At 38.2% G+C, this 23,139-nt stretch overlaps 1 protein-coding gene across 8 annotated transcripts in view; it reads right to left on the bottom strand.

Moving 5' to 3' along the window:
* Window positions 1–23,139, bottom strand: part of LOC101147269 (AGBL carboxypeptidase 4) — a 1,515,476-nt gene that overhangs the window by 502,522 nt on the left and 989,815 nt on the right. For all 8 annotated transcript variants that reach the window (XM_055348249.2, XM_019018134.4, XM_063698909.1 and 5 more), the window contains one exon: window positions 22,756–22,972. In XM_055348249.2, coding sequence (XP_055204224.2) covers window positions 22,756–22,972 — 217 coding nt within the window. The remainder of the gene's footprint in view (window positions 1–22,755; window positions 22,973–23,139) is intronic.

The following is a 23,139-nucleotide window of genomic DNA, read 5'->3' as shown; positions in this document are numbered from 1 at the left end:
CTGGGGATCAAAGAGTTTAATGAACTTGTCCAGGGATAAATGTTGAAAACAGTGCAAGCAGCACTAAAAATCAAGTCCTTCTTAAATAAAAGCCCTTGGTCTTTTCATTAAGCCATATTGAAAGCATAGTAAAAGGGTTACAACATTGAAATGGAGAATCTATGTTGACCATGGACCTGAGTCAACAAGAGAAAAGCTCTGCCTACTTACCTGGTCATCCTTACTTTTAACTTAGGAATGGAGAAGGGCTCAGGCCATCTTGGGAGCAGGAAGGCATGCTGAGAGTATGTTCTACCTTGAGGCCTGGGGGCCCCATGAAATCAGGACAAGGTTTAGATGAAAGAAGCCAAGACTGTGTCAAGGTTCATGTCTGGGCCAGCAACAAATGAGGCAGGCTCAGTTAGTATGGGTATCTTTAAGGTCCTAGAATCAGGGGGTACTGGAGATCCAGCAGCTCATTCAGGCTTTGGTATTATCCAGCTGTGTGAATTGAGTGAGTCCCTTGCCCTCAATTTCAATTTCTAAAATTGGAATAGGCCCAAGAGTAAGTTGGGCCAAATGATTTATTCAGATCTCCTATCTCCAAAATACTATTATTTTAAGATTTCAAATATGGACTTTACCAATAAAAGCCACAATAATCATTATTTGTTGAGCACTCTTAATATGACAGCACTCTACTATATTAACTCTAATTGCAACCTCATGACAACATTGCAAAGTTGTATTTATTATCCTTGTTTAGAAGGTGAGAAGCCCTGGAATCCAAAAGGTCAGCTACAGGTAACTTATCCATCGCCATTAACTTTTCACATATAATTTATTCATAGTCACCAATATTATAAATGGCAGAATCCCAAACTGTCTAACATCTAAAACTGTACCCTTCTTATGTATGCCTTCTTCCTTTGCCTACCTCTGCCCTCTAATTAAAACATGTAAGGACATTACCTCAATGATTTTTCAATGGCATCTGGTTTTCTTAATAGCTTTAATCCGAAAGAAGTGTCCTGAGAAACTAAGTTCAGTCTCCCACTTGCTTAAGCAGGAAGCTGTTGTACCTTTCACTTTGAGAGGTAAATGCTAGTAACTGAGAGCAATTGGCAAGGTATCTGCAGCTGACCAAGATATAGGGTCAATCAAGAAGATGAAGAAAAGTTAATGCTTAGATAATTAATTTTGATAATAGTTGAGTTTACTAACAAAAAGAAATTACAGATAATCATAGATAGTGTATCTTCCTTAGTTCCTAGCCCATTTTTCATATGGTTGGCTCAAGATATATATTTAATGGATTAATATGGTTTATCTTTCCTCCTCGCACTCTCAAACATCCTTCTCCACAGACTTCAGCCAATCCTGAACATGACAGGGAGAATCATTTAACTTTCTAGTTGTCTTTCCAATCTTTATTCTTTACCACATATCCAATATGCCATGCTCTCACCCATTATATACCCTGTAAGATAGAGTTCAAATGTTACTTCCCCATAGCAATTCTTTCTGATTCCCCAGCCAGGGTTTCATGTTCCTTTCTCATTCCTCATCAATCATCTACTCCTTAATTTCTTCTATACAAGTATTTTACTTATTAGTAGGGTAATATTGGACAAGTTACTTAACCTTTCTGTGCCTCAGTTTCCCCATCTTCAAAGTGGGGAAAATAATAGTACCAGCTTCATAAAGTTGCTGAAGGTTTGACTGAGAAAATAACCTATTATCATATTTGACATGTAGTAGGCACTCTATAAATGTTAGCTGGTTTAATTTTTATATGACAAATTGTATGCCTTCGGGGAGCTTGGAGTCTCAGGGAGATATGGTATTACAAATGCGTTATATCCAAGAACTTACAAACAATTCAATTTCACTTCTGTTATCCAATATCTACTAGAAGCCTCTTGTCATCACAGAAACCCTTAAGCTAAGTCACAATGTCTAGTTTGCTGGTGACTCTAGAGAGGTTATTTGAGATAGCCAAAATTCAAATCCCCATATGGCTCCAGCCTTGATGATCTTTCTACTTACATTTTAACTAATAGGGGTTTCCTCTGGATATCTATCGGGGTAGAGGGTAGGGTGCTAATGTATGAGGAAAAGAGGCACGAAGAGTTTAAGTAACTGGCCCAAAGTTACACAGTGAATAAGTGGCAGAGTTAAGGTTCTAACCTATGTAGCCCACACTATATTAACTTATGCACCTAATTTCTTTCTTACTGCCTTGAACGTACTCAGTTAATGTTTGCAGAGAGTGGATAAACAAGAAAACCTTGCAAACAGGTCTGGAAGAGGAGTGAGTTGCAGTGGACAGAGGCTAATCTAGAAGTCAGCAGCTGCGTTTCCAACTAAACTTGTCCCACTAATTCGCTGGGTAACTCAGGAAAGTTATCTCCCTTCTCTGGACCCTCTGTCTCCAGCACAGAAAGAGAGAGAGGCCTTTAAACAGTAGCAGTTAAGTCTTTTCTTCAAACCAAGTTTATGGAGAAGGCCAATAAACAGGATGTTCCAGTGTATTTGGCAGAAAGGACAAGAGAAGTCAGAGCCCTCACTCCTCCTCAGGGATATGGGGAGCACAGTTTTAAAACTCTAGAACCAGAAGAACTTAGGATTCTTCTTGGCTATGACATTCTATTACACAGATAAAAGAAATTGCCTTGTGACCTAATGTTATATATCTTCTGATTCAACCAAGTGAAAATGTGGCTTCAGAGCAGGTGACAAAGTGTGACCATACCCAAAGGTAATAAGAAGGAATTACACCTCTAACAGCCTGACTTCTCCACCTGCCTCAGTCATAGACATGCCCTAAATACAAAAATATCTCACAAACCTGAGAAAATTGCATTCATAGTATAAATATATTTAATGAAAAAAATAATAAGTGGGCTGTGGAGTTTCTGGATTTATTATTTTCATAACCATCTTTGCTTTCTGTAATCTCTAGACTGATTAATAAAATCTTGCTAAAAGAGGTTCATATTTGGCATTTGCTCAGAGAATGGGAGTTTTTTCAACTTTATTGAAGCATTTTTTACATGTAATATGTCATCTATTTCAAGTGTGCAATTTAATGATTTTTAGTAAATTTACCAAGTGTGCCTCTACTACCACAAATCAGTTTTAGGACATTGTCATTGCCCCCATAAGATCTGGCTTGGGATGGTTTTGTATATTTATATCTATATGAGATTCTTGGAAAAACTCAGGTTCAAAAGAAATAGATTGCATAAAAATTGAGCTCTAGTTTACATAGCCTAATATCCTACCATTTTCCTGTATGTACAGAGTCCACTGCCCTAGAAGAAGAAAGGGAGAAAGTTGTCTCAGCTCTTGTTTGTTCTTTCAAGGCATTTAAAATAATATTCATTACATTAAATTTATTGAGCTTTCCCACTGTCGGGCCAAAAAAGAACTCTGAAAGCAAATCAGGCACAGTTACTAAGCTCAAGGAGCAACCAATTTAGAAAAAGAAATTTGATATACACACAGAGTCATAAAATAGGGCAGGAAATACCAGGAGTCTACAGAAAGTAAGAGAAATTGCTGATGAGTTCACTTATAGCTGAGGGGAATCAAGGATAATTTTTAGAGAAAGGGCATTTGAACTGGGCCAAATTTCATCTAATTCTGTCATTTACTGATGCAGTTAGTCAATATACAGTCACTGAGAACCACTTTAGAATTCACATCTGTGCTTGAATTAGGCATGGTCCCTGTCCTCACACAATGCACAGTCAAACATAATGACTTTATGTCAGCAGCTCACCAGATATCCTGAATATTTCTATTATGAACTTAAATGGTGCAGAATTTTTGTTTGTTCTTGCATTTCTCTTCCCTATTTGATTATGAGCTCATAAAAATAAGAACCACTTCTGAAGCACATCTATATCCTTGGTTCCCAGTATTTCCTATCTCATAACATGTGATTCATAAATATTTGTTTAATGAATAATTTGTTCATTTAATTTTTCCCCTTTATATCAACTGATGGTTCACTTACTGGTTTTGGGGGAGGGGACAGTAAAGGGGAGAAGGCAAATTATTTAATTCTAATAAAATTGATTGTGTTTTCTTGTATTTGTAATGAGGGCCCAATAGAGGACTTAAGTCAAAAGAGTCAATGAAATAGGCTGTGTATAAAGAGGCTTTTTACAGCAGAGATTAGCTTTCAGAATGGTGGTAGAAGGAGCACAGCATACCTTCTTCCCAGCAAAACAACCATTTAACTGCTAATTTTTTTTTCTTTTTTGAGACGGAGTTTCACTCTTGTTGCCCATGCTGGAGTGCAATGGCGTGATCTCGGCTCACTACAACCTCCGCCTCCCAGGTTCAAGCGATTCTCCTGCCTAAGCTTCCCAAGTAGCTGAGATTACAGGTGTGTGCCATGACACACAGCTAATTTTTTTGTATTATTAGTAGAGGCGGAGTTTCACTATGTTGGCCAGGCTAGTCTCGAACTCCTGACCTCAGGTGATCCACCTGCCTCGGCCCCTCAAAGTACTGGGATTATAGGCGTGAGCCACTGTGCCCAGCCTAAAAATTATTTTTAAAAACAATCATTTGAAGTCATTTAAAGCCATTTGAACCATGACCTGCTCAAATTCCCACCCTCTAACTCAGTGGGATAGAAGCTGTACTCCAAGAGTATGCCATCAAGAATATTAGTTCCCTCTCTACCTACTTCCTAGTCTATAGCTATGATTTCACCTTGGGAAGGGCAGGCCACAAGCACCTCTCACATAGCCCCCATCCCCATTCTATATTGAAGAAGCTCTATTCAAGGTAGATGCTGCAAGAAATAAGTCTTCCTTCCCCCACCAGACCTTACTCATAGAATGAAAACTCTAAACCAGGCATGGTAGACCAAGAGTATTAGAAGCCAAATGCCCTCGGCCCAGCTAATTTGCAGGACAGAGGTTTCAGGCCAAGATGGGCAAGACAAGAAGACCAGGGGCTACTGTCCATACCCAGAGCCTAGCTCATAGAGCAGGGGTGACACTCTAGGAGAAGTAGGCACTGTCCCTGCCCCCAGTTCTAGGGCAGTGGCATAGAAGTTCTGTTCAGGGAGAATGGCAAGCAATAAGAACAAATAACTCCACAACACTGCATAAGGGGACTGAGTTCATTTGGAACAGCTTGTAGTGAAATTTGTGCCAAAGGGTAATGTCAAAAACAACAGAGAACCTAGTGTGGCAAGCAAATAAAAGGAAGCTGGTCACTCCATGAGATTTATAGCAACAAGTAAAACAACAGACTAGCTAGAAGGTTAGAATAAAGAATTAGGGAGGAAAGATAGCTAAGAAGGACACTTCAGGGGGCAGAGCAGCCTGAAAGACTAGCAATACCTTGCCCCTGCAAAAGGGGTCTATATTAACTGGATCAGACTGTGAAACAATTATTGCCCCTAGGGAAAACAGAACAATCAGCTAGCGATTAATACAGGGTAATAGATTGATGTGATACCAATAGAGGAAGACCAGCCCAGATGCTCAAGTATGCCCAAGGCAGTTAATGAAAAATAATTATACATCCAATAAGTTCACCAAACTTGAAGTAGGATAAACTCATGGAGATCCACAATCAGGCACATCATAGTCAAAATGATGAAAGCTTAGCACAAAGAGAATATATTGAAACCAGCAAGAGAAAAGTGATTCATCACCTACTAGGGAATTCCAATAAGATTAATAGCTGACTTGTCAGCAGAAACAATAGAGGGCTGAAGAAAGTGAGATGACATATTCAAAGTGCTGAAAGAACAAATCTGTCAATATGATTCCATCAGGCCGGGACTACTTTGATACCCAAACTAGACAAAGACATTGCCAAAGAAAACCCCTGAATATCAATATCTCTTGTGAATATAAACACAAAAATCCTCAACAAAATCCTACCTGACTGAATCCAGCAACATATAAAAAGGATTATGTACTGTGACCAAATGGGATTTATCCCATGAATGCAAGGTTGGTTTAATATCTGAAAATCAATCAACATAATATACAATTTTAATAAAATAAAGGATAATAACCACATGATCATTTCAATAGACACAGAAAAATCATTTGATACAATCCAACACCCTTTCATGATAAAAATACTCAACAAACTAGAAGAAGAAGAAAACTTACTCAACATGATAAAGGGCATCTATAAAAAGCTCCAAAGCTAATGTCATATTTAATGGTGAAAGACTGGATGATTTACCTCTAAGATAAGGAACAAGGCAAAGAAGTCTGCTCTTGCCACTTCTATTTAACATTCAACTAAACTATCCATAATGGCCCAGGTAATTAGGTGAGAAAAGAAACAGAAGAATGAAATAAAAGGAAGAAGTAAAAATATATCTACTTGCAGATGATATGATCTTGTGTTTTAATCTTAACGAATCTAATAAAAAACAATTAGAAATAATAAATGGGTTCAGAAAGTTTGCAGAATGAAAATGCAAAGCTAAATTTGTATTTAAGTCCAAAACAAAATTAAGAAAACAAGCTTATTTACAATAGCCTCAAAAGGATAAAATATGTAGAAATGAATTTAACAAAATAAGTACAAACCTTGCTTATACTGAAATCTATAAAATATTTTTGAAAGTCATTAAAGAAGATCTAAATAAAAACATCCCACATTCATGCATCAGAAAATTAAATATTGTTGATATGGCAATATTCTCCACACTAATTTACAGGTTCAATGCAATAACTATCAAAATCTCATTTGGCTTTTTTGTAGAAATTGATAAGGTGATCCTAAAATTCATATAAAAATGCACGGCACCATGTATAGCCAAAACAATCTTGAAAAAGAAAAAGTTGGAGAGCTGACATTTAATGATTTCAAAACTTACTACAAAGGTACAGTAATGAAGACAGTGTTGTACTGGCACAAGGATAGACATATAGATCAATAGAATGTAACTGAAAGTCCAGAAATAAACTCTTACATGTATAGTCAACTGATTTTTGACAAGGGTACCAAGACAATAAAGTGGGGGAAAGAACAATTTTTTCAATAAATAGTTATGGGACAGGCATAAATTGGAACATTTTCTTACACCATCTGCTAAAACTAACTTAAAATGAACCATAAACATCAATGGAAGAGCGAAAATTATAAAGCTCTTAGAAGAAAACATAGGAGTAAATCTTTGTGACCTTTGGCCAGGCAATTGCTTTTTAGATACATGCTATGGACTGAATATTTGTGTCCTCTCAAAATTTGTATGCTGAAATCCTAATCCCCAATGTGATGCTATTGGGAGGTGGGGCCTTTGAGAGGTAATTAGGTCACTGTGGGTGGAACCTTCACGAATGGGTTTAATGCTCTTATGAAAACACACTAGAGACCACGATTTCTCTGTCTCTGCTCTCTGCCATGTGGATATAACAAGACAGCCGACTGAAAACCAGGAAGTGGGCCCTCAACAGACACTGGATCTGCCAGCAACTTGATTTTGGACTTTTAGCCTCCAAAAGTGTGAGAAATACATTTCTGTTGTTTAAGCCAGGGGTCCCCAACCAGGATACTGGTCCCTGGTATGTTAGGAACCAGGTCACAGAGCAGGAGGTGAGTGGCAGGCCAGAGAGCATTACCAGCTGACCTCTGTCTCCTGTCAGATCACTGGTGGCATTAGATTCTCAAAGGAGTGCGAACCCTTTTGTGAACTGTGAAAGGAAGGGATCTAGGTTGTGTACACCTTATGAGGATCTAACTAATGCCTGATAATATGAGGTAGAAGTTTCATCCCGAAACCACCCCCACCATGCTGGTCAGTGGAAAATGTCTCTTCCACAAAACTAGTCCCTGGTGCCAAAAAGGTTGGGGACCGTTGGTTTAAGCCACCTAGTCTATGGTATTTTTGTTTTAGCAGCCCAAACTGATTAAGTAGAGGCAAAAAAAAAAAAAAAAGAAAAAAAAGAAAAAAAATGGATCAATCGGACTTCATCAAAATTTAAAAATTTTATGCTATAAATGATACCATCAAGAAAGTGAAAAGAGGCTGAGTGACGGAGTGTGAATGGAGAAAGGGAAGATGTTGGTCAAAGGGTACAAAGTTTCAGTTAGATAGCAGAAATAAATCTTGGTGGTCTGTTGCATAGCATGGTGATAATAGTTAATAAAAATGTATTACATATTTCAAATTGCTAAAAGAGTAGATTTTCTGTTTCTTTGTTTTTTGAAACAGTTTCACTTTGTCACCCAGGCTGGAGTGCAGTGCAGCAATGACACCTCACTACAGCCTTGACCTCCCAGGCTCAAGCAATTCTCCTGCCTCAGCCCTCCAGGTAGCTGGGACTACAGGTACACAACACCGTGCCTGGCTAAATTTTGTATTTTTTGTAGAGATGGGATTTTGCCATGTTTTAAATGTTCTCACCACAAAGAAATGATAACTATGTGAGGTGATGGATATGTGAAATAGCCTGATTTGATCATTGTATCTCATAAATATATACAATTACTATTTGTCAATTAAAAATAAAAAGAGAACGTGAAAAGACAACCTATAAGATGGGAGAACATATTTGTAAACCATATATCTGAAAAGGGACTGGGATCCAGAATATACGAATAACTCCTATAATTCAATAATAAAAACACAAAAAATAATCTCAGTTTAAGAATGGGCAAAGGATCTGAATAGCCTTTCTTCAAAAAAAGATATATAGATGGCCAATAAGCACACAAAAAGATACTCAACATCGTTAGTCATAAGGGGGAAAAGGAAGTTCTCTGGCAGTGGTGTAGAGGTTAGATTTCATAGGAGAGACTAGAGACAGAGCATCAGTTCCTTCTATAAAGACCCATCTGACATCATACAATCCTTATGCATAGAGCAGCATATAAGACAGATATGGTCCTTGTCCTCATGGAGTTTAAAAATCTTCTAAAGAAAAATGTTGAATGAGTAGTCAGAAGAGTGATAAGTCTGTTAAAAGAGAAATAGAATATATTACAGAAGTACACAACAAAGGCTCTTGAACTAGTCTGAGAAAGGGTATATCAAGAAAGAATTCCATGAAGAAAAAAATGTTTACATTGGCTTCTGCAAGTAGAATAGGAAGTAATTAGGCAAATGGCAATAGAGAAAGAACATTCCAGGTAGATGGGCCAATGTGTATACAAGTTAGGGAGAAAATCCATGGTCACAGAAAGAACTGTAAGAAGGCCAGTGTGGGTAGACCATAGGCAGCAAGGCAAGTGGGATAGAGATAGGTTGAAGAATCAGGCAGAGACCAGATGATCCAGGACCTTGCAGACCATGTTAAGAATTTGATATTTCATCATATACTACAGAGTGGATGTTGATAGGTTGAAGAATCAGGCAGAGACCAGATGATCCAGGACCTTGCAGACCATGTTAAGAATTTGATATTTCATCATATACTACAGAGTGGATGTTCAATGGGTTATTTTCATGGATAGTGAAATCATTGAATATGGTAGCAGTGGTGTAGTAGAAAAGACAAGTATGGATCAAACTCCTCCATGATTCATAGAAATGTCCAAGATGTCAGTAGAAGAGAGTGACAAGGAGTGGCAGGGGGTTGTATAGGCTGATGCCATAAAATTCAAAACATGTCTTTTTATATAATATCTTTTTATAAGGGAGGGGAAATAATGATCTCAAAGCAGCAATCTTCCAACCTAGCTGAGGTGGTGTTCAGTGAAGAGGTTACACTGTATTTGGTCAGGCATCACAGGATCAGTGAAGAGGTGGCACATGGTTAGGAGAACTGGGACATTCTGGTAGCCATTGCAATGCTGAGATATCTGTGTGAGCAGGATAGTGAGCCTGGAAACCTGTTCACCTCATATGTTGTAACCCTTGGCTAAAGAAGCTGTTGTGATTTCCTGGGACATGCTGATAGTTTGAAGTAGGGCTATGGCAGCAGAGATGAGGAAGGGACAGATTCTATGGATACTGAGTTGTAGCCTTGATCATACTTGGTGGTAGTATATGAGAATAACTTAAAAGAAGAAGTTAAATAGGACAACTTTCTCATGGGCAGCTGGAGTGATGGCGATGCATTCTCTGAACTAGGGAACCCAGGAATGCAGCAGGTGTGTGGTAGTCTCGGTTGGCTTCTATAGCTTCAGGTAAATCAGACATATGCCTCCTTATCTAGCAGAGGGAGGACCCAGGGTCACAATTCCCAGCACCTTTGTTCCCAGGCCCTTATTCATCCAGGGTTAAGGTTTGGAATGGATGGGTCTTTTGAATCAGCAGGGTGAACTGGAAGACCCTCAGCTAGATACTGAGATGACATATCTGCCTCCAATTAAGTTGGACTCCTTTTGAAGGCAGTAACAAAAATTATGCCAAGAGAATGGTGACTTGTGAAGTGGCCTGCTGGAAGGGAGCCAAAACCACTACACTTGTTTAATTCAGAGTGTCTGATCAGGACATGGTTTGGTGCAGATGGGAGCCCACGGAACTCTACTGAGAGGTGGATTAGGGGCTGATAATTGATATTACTAACTTCCAAAAATTATTCAATTTAAAATTCATCCAAAAAGATGTAATTACTTTTCATATGTTTGCTTGGTCATGTATCCAGTTGCAACTATATCAAGGGGGAAAAAGAAGAAAGCGGGAAGGAACAGAAAGAACAAAAGGAGACTAGCTTATTTTGAAGTTACCGTGCTGGTCAGAACTGTGCTGGCCCTCTCCACCCTGTTTCTGAGGAATTGCCTTCTGCTCCTTGACTTTCCTGCCCACAAGGTCATCAGTCCTCTCTCACCTCCTTTCCAACATCCTTGCTTTTCCACAAGAGTCACACAAGGACTGTAGTAGAATCTGCCAAACTCTGTATCTTCAACTCTTCCAGATATCTTTACATTTGCTCAATCTGCTCCTCTTCCTCCTTATCCTGGCTGTCTGGCTTTCTGTGATTATATCATGTTCTCCTTTCTCTTTCCTCTGGTTTCATGATTCAGCTTCCTTTTTCCTTTCCTTTTTTTTTTTTTTTACTCCTCAGATTTTTAGTTTGGTTTGGATTCTGAAGATCTTTCAAGACAGGGCTTTCAGAATCTTTCCTATGCTACCTAACCATTCTCACTGTGACTTCAGGTAATAGGCATCCTAGTCCCACCCTACCCCTGATCTGGGAGCCAAAAGATTGCAGAACTGGGCCAATCCCATGACAAGGGGTTGGAGTTCCAGTGTTGATTCCTATCACCCAGGGGCCTTATTGTAGAGTCCTACCTAACATGATCCTTCCCCAGCAAGCACTCCTTTATCTAAATTTTGCCCTTTGCCATCTGGTTCTTTCTCATTCATCATAGCATTAAACTAACCATCAGACAAAATGTTGTACGTGATCCTTATGGACAAGATGGAGAAATGGGGACAGGGATTATATCTTGTTTATTTCTAAATCTCTCATAGTACACGACACATAAGAGATACTAAAAATTTGAACTAAAATGAATTTGATTGGATTAATTTGGAGGAAAGTAAAATCTTGTTTCACATACATGACTTATATTACTGGGGTTAGCAGCATAACCAAACCCAGAGATTGATATAAAACTGATGTAAAAATGCCAGTCTAGGGAGAAGTCTCCAGTAATATGCCTAGGTCTCTGTTCTTAGCCTCAGGTCTTGTCCTGTTAAACACTTGCATTCCAGACTTAAATTAATACTTAAAAAGTATTGATATGGTTTGGCTCTGTGTCCCTACCCAACTCTCACTTGGAATTGTAGTTCCCATAATCCCCATGTGTTGTGGGAGGGACCCAGTAGGAGGTAGTTTAATCATGGGGGTGGCTACCCTTATGCTGTTCTCCTGATAGAGTGAGTTCTTACGAGGTGTGATGGTTTTATAAGGGGCTTTCCCTCCTTTTGCTGAGCACTTCTCCTTGCTGACACCATGTGTAGAAGGATGTGCTTCCCCTTCCACCATGACTGTAAGTTTCCTGAGGCCTACCAGTCATGCTGAAGTGTGAGTCAATTAAACCTCTTTCCCTTATAAATTACCCAGTCTTGGGTATGTCTTTATTATCAGCGTGAAAATGGGCTAATATAAGTATGTACGCTAAAATTTCTGAGTGAAATTACTAAGCCTGTAGATAAGAGTATCCAAGAATCAAAATTATTACAACAGACTGGAATAAAGGACTAAAATCAACAAGTTGTACTGTATCAGGGTAAGTGTAGAGGCTTTATTTTAAAATCTACCATAAGCTAATATGGTATTCTGAAGAATCCTGGAATAGAAAAATATTAGTGGAAAAACTGGTGAAATCTGAATACAGTTCTGTGTTTTAGTTACTAGTAATGAACCAATGTTAATTTCTTACTTTGGACACATCCTCCATGATTGTGTAAGATATTAACATTAGAGGAAACTGGGTGAAGGTGTTACCAGTGGAAGGTATCCAAGTCACGCAGGTCTACTGCAACCTCAATTCTTGCCTCCTCAGAAGAAAGAATTTGATTGAGGGGCATAAGGCAGAAGGAGAGACCAAGGCAAGATTTAGAGAGTGAAAGTTTATTAAAAAGTTTTAGAGCAGGAATGAAAGGAAGAAAAGAAAGTACACTTGGAGGAGCCAAGAGGATGACTTGAAAGACAAGTGCATGATTTGGCTTTTTGACTCAGGGTTTTATATGTTGACATACTTCTGGGGTCTTGCATTACTTTTCTCCTGATTCTTCCCTGGTGGGCTGTCTGCATGTGCATGCTTGAGCCCACTCACCCACCTCCTGAGATCTTATTGGAAAGCTGTTGATTACCAGTTTCAGGTGTTTTCTGTTAGGAGACGGCCTTTCCCTGGCACCAGCTGTGACCAATTATTACTTTAGAGAGACAATTAACAACAGCCTGACCATCACCTGATTGTCACCTGACACTCCTGGGGTGTGTGTGTGTGTGTGTGTGTGTGTGTGTGTGTAGGTGGGGAGCTCTCTCCTGCCCTGCTCATGCCTGACTAGCTACCTACTGTTACAAAGGGCATATGAACAATTTCTATATTATCTCTCCAACTTTCTATAAACCTAAACTTATTTCAAAATAAGAGGTTTATGCATGTTGTCACTTACAAATGACCGCTAAACACTGGGGTGTCATGGATATAAAGATGGCAACAATAGAAACTGGGGACTAGTAGATGGGAGGAGGGAGTGGGGCAAGGTTTGAAAAACTAACTATTGGATACTGTGCTCAGTACCTGGATGATGCCATCAATTGTACTCCAAACCTCAGCATCGTGCAATATACCCAGGGAACAAACCTGCATATGTACCTCCTGAATCTAAAAAAAATTGAAAAAAAAAACAGAAATAAATTTAAATCAATTTTTTAAATAAGAGGTTTATTAAAAAGAGAATATCAGATAAATAAAAATATATTTATTTAAAGAACAGCAACAAAAAAATCTACTATAGAGAGGCCTGCCTGCCCAAAGAAGCTAATGTAAATTCTGACTTCATTTCTAGAGATCTAACATCCAGAGCAAGATAAGGCAATAGTCCTATTCCGCTGTACATACTTAGATTCCCTGTGTAGTTTTATATTCAGTGCTAGCATTTTAAGAAGAAAATAACAACCTAGATCATGTTCAAAGAAGAACAACAAAGAAGGTAAAAAGTTTGACACCATGGAGTATAAAGAAATGTTGAATTCTCTGGGGGTAGGAGAAAAGAGAGATTAGTTTGGAGAAGAGAAGACTCATCAAGGGTATGTAGTCAGTGTCTTGATATAATTGTCCTATTTATTTATTTATTTATTTATTTATTTATTTATTTTAAGACAGAGTCTCCCTCTATTGCCAGGCTGGAAAGCAGTGGCACAATTGTAGCCCAACAAAACCTTGAACTCCTGGGCTCAAGCAATCTCCCTGCCTCAGAGAAGCTGGGTCTACAGGCACACACCACCATGCTCAGCTAATTTTTTTTATTTTTTGTAGTAATGAGGTCTCCCTATATTGCCCAGGCTGGTCTTGAACTCTTGGCCTCAAGCAATGCTCTCAGTTTTTCGGCCTTGTCTTGGTATCTTTATAGGCCTGACTATGAGCTAAAAGAGCAAGAACTTGCAAGGTAGGCCCAGAGGGTGGGGCTAGAATCAAAGAGAGGAAGTCACAGGGAGGGAGCTCTTCTGAGGATAGCGGGTCTTTCTTGTCATTGGGATGGAGCACGGCTGCTGAAGAGGTGTGTGAGCCGAGAGTGAAAAGTGAAGTTTCTCGAACGTTAAAAGAAGATGCACATGTACCCTAAAACTTAAAGTATAATAATAAAAACAGAAAAAAGAAGATGCTGGTTTTTACAGTTTAGGTCTTTGTCCACAGGAGATGATTAATATATTTGCTAAGTTTGAATGAAATCCCTATAATCTTTGGCAGCTCTAGAGATTCTTTTGAGGTGTTAAGATCAGAGAGGCCAATTTCTTAAGGTTTTCTTATGTCATTCCTATTATTATATATGTAGTCTTCGTGGTTTTCCTCCTGGTACTCTTGGCTAACAAAGATCTTTGCCTGTGGGAAGGAAAGCCAGCTAGACAGCGTCTTCTTATCAGGAAGGTAAGCTGCCACCAGCAGGGGAGGCTTAGAGATGTAAGGGTTAAGGGTCACAATGATCATACTGCCTCTTGCTTGGTTCCTAGCTTCCCTCAGGATACAGTCCAAATTCTTTAATTCAGCATTCAAGGCCCTCCTCACTTGGCTTCTACTTATTTCTCCTGCATCCTCTGTCACCACCCTTCCTATTCTTCTTAGGCTGACCCTGTGCTTTTATCACAAGGAGCCATGCAACACTGTCAGGACACACCATAGCATCTCAGCCTCTTTACACATGTTTGATACTCAAGTAAAGATGCCTCCTTCCTTAAGACTTCGTTCACTCCCTTGTGCCCCTTCTCTGCCCACTACTTGTATTATACCAGATCTTATCTTTTTATTCATTTTTACATCTATGTCACCCATTATATTGTGTACTTTTCAGGGACAGAATGTGTTTTGTATTAATCTTCTCTCCCCAGCATCCAACATAGAGCCTGGCAGGCAGAAGATGCTCACTAGATATTTGTAGTGTTAAAGAACAGCTTTGCAAGGATTCACTAAATAATTATAAAGTTCACAAAGACTTGGCTTCAAACTCCAGTTGCATTATGTAGACAAATTACTTAATCTCATTAAATCTCCATCTTAAAAATGCAAATGGGAGAAGACAATACTTACATATCTCAGAATTTAAGTGCTACCTTCTAAATGAAATCTTACTCCCCAAACTGATCCTCTTTCCTGATTTAATTACTCCAGTATTGTCTGTCTCTTCCTACCATAATGTAAGTCTCATGAAGACATGAATCTGTTTTCACTGCTGAATCCTCAGAGTCTAGATAATGCTAGTTACATGGTAGGTATTTAATAATAATAATACTCATATAATATTCTTCTGACCAATCTTGAGGCTATACATATGCACATAGGCAACACAATATGAAAGGGAAAGTAAAGCAGACTTGAAAACTGCCCAAAGTTTGAACATACTCCCCTACTCACACACAGATCCACCAGCAGAAGATAGAAGCCTTACTGGCTTAGGGTGGCTGAACATAACCTCAGCCCAATAGTAGCTTACCTTTAACCTACATAAACACAGGGTTGATTCCCTGGGAATTAAGGCTTAAAATAGGAAAGAAAAAACAAAACTATATAAAACTCAACAATAAGAAAACAAACAACCCAAATAAAAATGAGCCAAAGACCTTAACAGATACTTTACAAAAGAAGATATACAAATGGCAAATAAGCATATGAGAAGATGCTTTACATCATATGTCACTTGGGAAATGCAAATCGAAACAACAATGAGATACAGTACACACCTATTAGAATGGCCAAAATCAAGAACACTGACAACACTACATGCTGACAAGGATGTGGAGCACAGGTACTCACATTCATTGCTAACTGGGAATGTAAAATGGTACAGCCACTTTGGAAGACAGTTTGGTGATTTCTTACAAAACTAAGCCTACTCTTACCATACAATCTAGCAACTGGACTCCTTGGAATTTACCCAAAGGAGCTGAAAATGTATGCCCACATGAAAACCTGAATGCTGATGTTTACAGCAGCTTTATCATAACTGCCAAAACCTAAAAGCAACTAAGATATCCTTCAATAGGTAGATAAGTAAACTGTATTATATCCAGACAATGGACTCTTATTCAGTGCTAAAAAATGAGCTATCATGTCATGAAAAGATATAGAGTAAACTTAAGTGCATGTCACGAAGTGAAAGAAGCCAATCTGAAAAGGCTATACAAATTTCAACTATATGGCATTCTAGAAAAGACAAAACTATGGGGACATTAAAAAGATCAGTGGTTGACAGGGGTTATGGGAAGGGAAGGATGAACAGGTGAGGTACAGATGATTTTTGGAACAATGAAACTAATCTGTATATATTAAAATGGTGGACACAAGCCATTATAAGTTTGTCCACACCCACAGAATGTACAACACCCAGAGTGAACTCTAAGGTAAATGATGGAATCTGGGTGTTAATGATGTGTCAACGTAAGTTCATCAATTATAACAAATGTAGCACTCTGGTGAAAGATTGTTAATAACGGGAGAGGCTATGCATGTGTAGGGGAAGGAAGTATATTGAGAAATTTCTGTACCTTCCTCTCAATTTTGCTGTGAAACTAAAACTGTTCTAAAAAAGAAAAGAGTATATTAAAAACAAACAAACAACAAACAAACTGAGCAGAGGCATCAGAGAAAGTTGCCAAGATAACTCCTGAGTAAAGATTAGTCTTTTCAACAAGCGGTGCTGGAAAAATTTGTTATCATGTGCAAATAAATGAACTTCGGCCCTTACTTTATTCCACATAAAAAACTAACTCATAATGAACTATACACTTAAATTTAGGCTACATATATAAATATTTCAGAAGAATAACATAAAAGCAAATCATTGTGGCCTTCTGCTAGACAAGAGTTCTTAGATATGAGAAGATGCTCCACAGCATATGTCATTTGGAAATTAAAACTGAAACAACAATGAAATACAATTACACACTTATTAGATTGGCCAAAATCGAAAACACTGACAACACTACATGCTGGCAAGGATTTGGTGCACAGGTACTGCCATTCATAATAGCACCAAAAGCATAATCCATTAAAAATTTGATAAATTGGACTTCAAATTTAAAGTTTTTATTCTTCAAAAGATAGATTAAGAGAATGAATGAAAAGACAGGCATGGTTTGGAGGAAAATATTTGCAAAACATATATCTGACAAAAGACTTGTGTTAGAATATATAAAGAACTCTTAAAACTCTTATGAGAACCCAGTTTTAAAAATGGGCAAATGATTTGAACTGACACTTCACCAAAGAAGATTTATGAATGGCAAGTAAGCACATGAGAAAACGATCAATATAATTAATCATAAGGGCAATACAAATTAAAACCATAAGGAGATATACCCACTAAAAGGCTATAATAAAAATTACAGATAATTCTAAGTGTTGGCTAGCATCTGGGAAAACTAACCCTCCTACATGGCTGATAAGGACATAAAATGACACTACTATTTGGAACACAGTTTGACAGTTTATCTTTTAAAAGTTGAACAAAAACATATTTCCTAATGATTTCACTCCAAGAAAAATGTATTCATATGTCCACTCAAAGATAAGTACATGAATGATCATAGCAGCATTATTCATAATAAGTCCAAACCGAAATCCATCCAAATGTCCTTGAACTGGAGAATAGGTAAACAAAATGTGGTGTACCTTTCAATGGAATACCATTCAGTACTAAAAATGAACTACTGATACATGCTATAATATTTTTGAGGTTCATCCATATTACGGTGCTAAGTGAAAAATGCAAGACGCATAAGATTCTGTTACGAAATGTTCAGAAATGGCAAATTTATAGTGTCAGCAGATCGGCAGTTACCTGCGACTGGGACTGGAAGTGAGAATTAACAAGGGAACTTTTTGAGATGATGGAAATGTTCTAAAATCAAATTGTGGTAATAGTTACACAACTCTATAAAAATCATAAGGTACTAAAAATCATAAAATTATCCCCTTACAATGCATGAATTTTATATACTGCAAATTATACCTCAATAAAGCTATTAAAACAATAGTAAAAATATCTTTCTCATGATGTCCTTATCTTAAATGGCAGATCACGGTTTTAAATACGTGTTCAAAGGGGTTTTGTTCAGTAGGTTTAAAAGGGGCTACTGGTAACAAAATAAAATGCATTCTTGGATGATATAATTAGTACCAGTAACAACAATGACCATAGTGATTGATAGTTCTAGCACTAAAAATTCAAAATCTTCCTTCCTGCCTGCTCTCCCTGAGATCTAGATGCTGGCATGTTTAGCCTTCCCACTTGTAATTATCCTCCCTTCGAATTGGAATAAGGATTAACTAATTATAGTGATGCCTTCAGACACAAGCCATATCAAATACCCTGGTAACTGAGAATCAACTTGTCTGCAAAAGTATGCCAGAAAGCCTTAAAATCTCTAGTACCTTCATCAAGGTCCAGAACAGAGGATTGAGCCAACCCACAGAGCTTCCCTGATCTAGTCCAGATGGCACAGGTACACCCTGTACTTCCATTAAATTTACTTTCTTAAAATGCTGCTTTGGATAAGGTAAATCCCTTTCTCAAAAATCTTTTTGGGTGTTAAAATGTCCATCAAAGGGACAGGACATGGTGTTAGAAACCATGGTTTTAAATCTTGGCCCTGATATGAACTAGTCATGTGGTCTTAACGAAGAAACTTATTTTTTATCCTCAGATTATTTACCCCCAAACTGGGACAGTTCTGCCTACTCTACAAAACTATTGTGAGAAAAAAACCAAATAGTCTATATAAAGTAAGAAACCCAGTATGTGTGTTGTGTTGAATCTGAATAAAGGATGCAGCCAATATGAAAATCAGGGCTTTCCAGAGTTTTGCCCGAATCTTCTTGTCTAGCCTAATCTTCCAGTTGCCCCATGAATTTCCTATTCCAATCACACCAGACTTCTAATCAACTACCACCATCAGGCAATGGCTCTGGCTTTTCTTGCTTTCTGGGCTACCTTATTATCAACTCTGTATTCTGTAATCCCACCCATCTTTCAAGATGGCTTAAAAGCAAAATCTTTAGCTTTTAAAGACATTCTCCATGATGTTTATTTTTATTATTAACTTCTTAAAAAACTCATTCTATCCTTAATTATATATGTTTTAAAGTATCAGAGCTATTTTGAGATGTCCTTTTTCCCCTGGTACAGAATATACTTCTGGAAGTATATCAAGACTTGTATATATACCTTGTATATATACAAGTACACAGTGCCTCTCACAGGCTCTGAAGTAGGACAGGAGTTTCAAACTATTACTTTTTCCAACTGAGGAATTCCTCGAGGATAATTTGAAAACTTTTATTCAAGTCTAATTTTCTCACTTTATAGGTGAAAAAAATTATCCCCAGAAAGGGAACATAGAATTCAAGGTAATACAAGTAGTTTCATGTTAGAGCTGAAAGCAGAATTCAGATATCCTGTGGCAGCGACTTTAAGCTGTCCCTCGATATCAATTCTCCCACATAGTTAGAGGACCACCAATTTTTAGCTAAAACTTGGCTACTCAGAACAAAGACTTCATTTCTTTTCCTTCCTTTAGTTAAATGTGGATGAGTTCTAGTAAATGACAGTGCCACAGAACTGCTTCTTCTTTCTCCACCGTCTCCTTCATCCTGCTGCATGGAATACAGATATGATGGTAGAATTCCATATTGAATCATGAGGTTGAGGGCCACATCCCAAGGATGACAGAGAAGAAAGCTAGAAGAACCTGACTCTTTGAGGCTTTCAAGGAGTAGAGCCATAAAATTGTTGTGGATTGCCTACATTTAGACTTTTACATTGAAAAGAAATAAACGTCTATCATGTTTAAGTTGTAATTTTATATATGTTATTTTGAATATCTATTATTGAAAGCTTAACTGATCCTATTGTTTTTCTTATTAGCTTTCTGTTGTTTTCAGCTCTTCACACTGCTTCCAGACATGTTCTTAATTCATTTTTTCATTGTTTCAATCATTCACTCAATAAACATTCATTGTGCACCTACATTCTGCCTAGTCATAAATCTAAGAGAAGGTTGGGGTGGGCACAGGAATGAAATGTACAGATCCTGCCTTAAAAGTTATGAGTAATGAATGAACTTCCCATTCTCTTAAAAAAGATCGCAATTCATATGTCTGGTAAATATTCATCTCAGAATTTTTCTGACAATTCCTTCTCAAATAAGCTCACTGTTCAGTAATATACTGTTAATTGGACCAGGTGCACTTAATGTATTATATTTGTTCCTCTACATCCACTCTCCACCCTTCTATATCTTTTTATTTTCCCTAGGAGGATGATCTGTATGAATTACATAAATGGGCTCCTTTGTTCTCTGGATTCTGGTTGTGTTGGCCAATATGGACTCCTAGAAGGAGATCAGATGTAAGTAAGAGAATGAGGTCTGTATATTTATTTTTCTCACCACTCTCTATGGGATTATCTTAGGCTAACTGTGTACCTTAACTGAAGGTCACCAATTCTTTCTGAGATGACCCACTAAATGACTCTCTACTATTGTGTTCTGTTAACCTTCCTTCCCTTTATTCCCTTTGAGCTGTTATTAGCCCTAGAGAATTTCACTGTACTTTGTCATTGCATACATTGCCCACACCTTGTAAATAACCCATTTATTAAACCTTCCTTAAATTATCCTAATTTGAGGCTGCCATCTGTTTCCTGCTAGCATGCTGACTCATACACCATGTATACCAATTTTCAGTTCAAAATATATAGGCAACAGATACAAATGGGAAGATACCATGAGAAGCACTGTTGGGAAGAAGGTTGGAGTAGAGAAAAGATATTTAGCTATGAAATCATAGTGCATACAGAATCTCAGACTACAAGAATAACATGACCAGATTTGTCTCTCAGGTACCTGAGTTGCACATAGGCCCTCTTTACTGCTCTCTTTTTTGAGGTATCCTGGATTTATTTAGAAATGCGTCTCACTTTTATGTGAAACTCACAGTCACTAGGCTGAGTCCATTTAACTACCAACACATATCAGAACCCCAAGTAAAGTATCTTCTGCCAATTTCACCAGTATCTTCATTTAGAATGTTTAGAGCCTGTCCAATAAGCCTCTTTTAGGGGCACAATCCACACTTTTTGAAGAGTAAAACATAAAACCAAATTAGCACCTGCTTATTCTTTATTAGCAACCAAAGTATTGCTGACAACAAAGAGTAAAACCTATGAATCCAGTATGAAGAACAACTTCAGATCCTAGTCTGGGCACAAGAGGAAGAGAGGGAAGTAGGAAGAGGCAGGGTACGGTGGCTCACACCTGTAATCCCAGCACTTTGGGAGGCCGAGGCGGGTGGATCGCCTGAGGTCAGGAGTTTGAGACCAGCCTGGCCAACATGGTGAAACACTGTCTAATAAAAATACAAAAATTAGCTGGGTGTGGTGGCTGTAATCCCAGCTACTCGGGAGGCTGAGGCAGGAGAATTGCTTGAACCTGGGAGGCAGAGGTTGCAGTGAGCTGTGAGCCGAGATCTTGCCACTGCACTCCAGCCTGGGTGACAGAGCAAGACTCCATCTCAAAAAAAAAAAAAGGAAGTAGGAAGATGTGGTAGGCAAAATAATGCAACACTCCCCAACCCAAGATGTCTAACTCCTAATCCCCAGAACCTGTCACTGTGTTACCTCACATAACAAACGGGACTTCACAGATATGATTAAGATAAAGATCTTGCTATATGGAGATTAACCTGGATTATCTGGGTAAATCCATTGTAAGCACAGGGATCCTTATAAGTGAAAGAGAGTTCATATCACAGTGACACAGCATGAAAAAGACTCAACCAGCCACTGATGGCTCTCAAGATGGAAGGGAACTACAAACTAAGAAATGCAAGCAGCCTCTAGAAGCTGGAAAAGGCAGGGAAATAAATTCTCCCCTAGAGCCTCCAAAAGAAATGCAGATCTGCTGATACCTTGACTTTAACCTAGTGAGACTCATTTTGTATTTCTAGCCCCTGGAATTATAAGATAATAATTTTGTGTTGTTTTATACTACCATATTTGTGGTAGTTTGTCACATCAGCAATAGGGAACAATTATGGAATAGGAGACTGAAATCTCTAGACCCAGGAAACTAAACCTGGAGCAGGAAAAAAGAGTCAGGAACTGATGGATGACAGAGACAGAGCACATTGTGGCCATCACAACCAAACTGCACACCACTTGCTAACCTGTACTGCAGGCAAGTTTGGTTCACTAAGAAATGTATTCTTCCTATCAGAGGCTCACAGTAATAAAATGCTTTCATATCTTTTGTAACACCTAGCAAAAGTCTCCTTTTCTCTCAGAGGTTTTTGGATTCACTTAACTTTTGTATTTTGCTAGAGAGCTTTATCAGCTTCATTCAGAAAAACAACCATCTGTCTCATATCTTATTTTGTGACTTCCTGGTGCCCACAGTCGCAATAAATCACACAATAAAAACAATACTTTAAAGAATTGTTAAATTAATACTAATTATATAATTGTTTAATTGTAGTTAGTAAATTATTAAAAGTTCTGGAAAGCACCAGTATTCATTATTTGCATTCCATAAAAACCCGTGCTAAGTCCCTATCCCAGGTTTGCCTGTTTCCAAATGAGTAACCCAAACCTGGCACAGGCCTTACCACACTCTGGCCCAGCTGCTCCCGAAAGAAGTAATCCATGTTTCTCTTTTGCAGGCTGTCAAGGTAATGTTGGAAGCGAGTGTATGTATATGGGTAGCAGTAAGCAAACTGGTAAATATCTTCTTCTCGGTCAAAACAAAAGGCAAAGGACATCACATAGTTCTTCCTATGGTCCGGGCAGCGGTAGTAGTAAACATTTTTGGGTGGCAGCCTTTGCCTAAAATATATAAACAAAGAAATTTGGGCATATGAGACATTTGTTCAAGCTTCAAAAGGTAATACATATAAATCAATGGCTGGAGAAAAACTGTAACATCAAGAACCATGGGTAATGGGGCTGGGAAAATGACAACACAAACCACATATTGTTTAAAACAGACCTGA

Source organism: Gorilla gorilla, chromosome 1 (assembly GCF_029281585.2).
Source record: "Gorilla gorilla gorilla isolate KB3781 chromosome 1, NHGRI_mGorGor1-v2.1_pri, whole genome shotgun sequence".
Taxonomy (NCBI): domain Eukaryota; kingdom Metazoa; phylum Chordata; class Mammalia; order Primates; family Hominidae; genus Gorilla; species Gorilla gorilla.
Note: the sequence above shows the minus strand (reverse complement) of the source record. Positions and strands in the feature narration are given on the sequence as shown.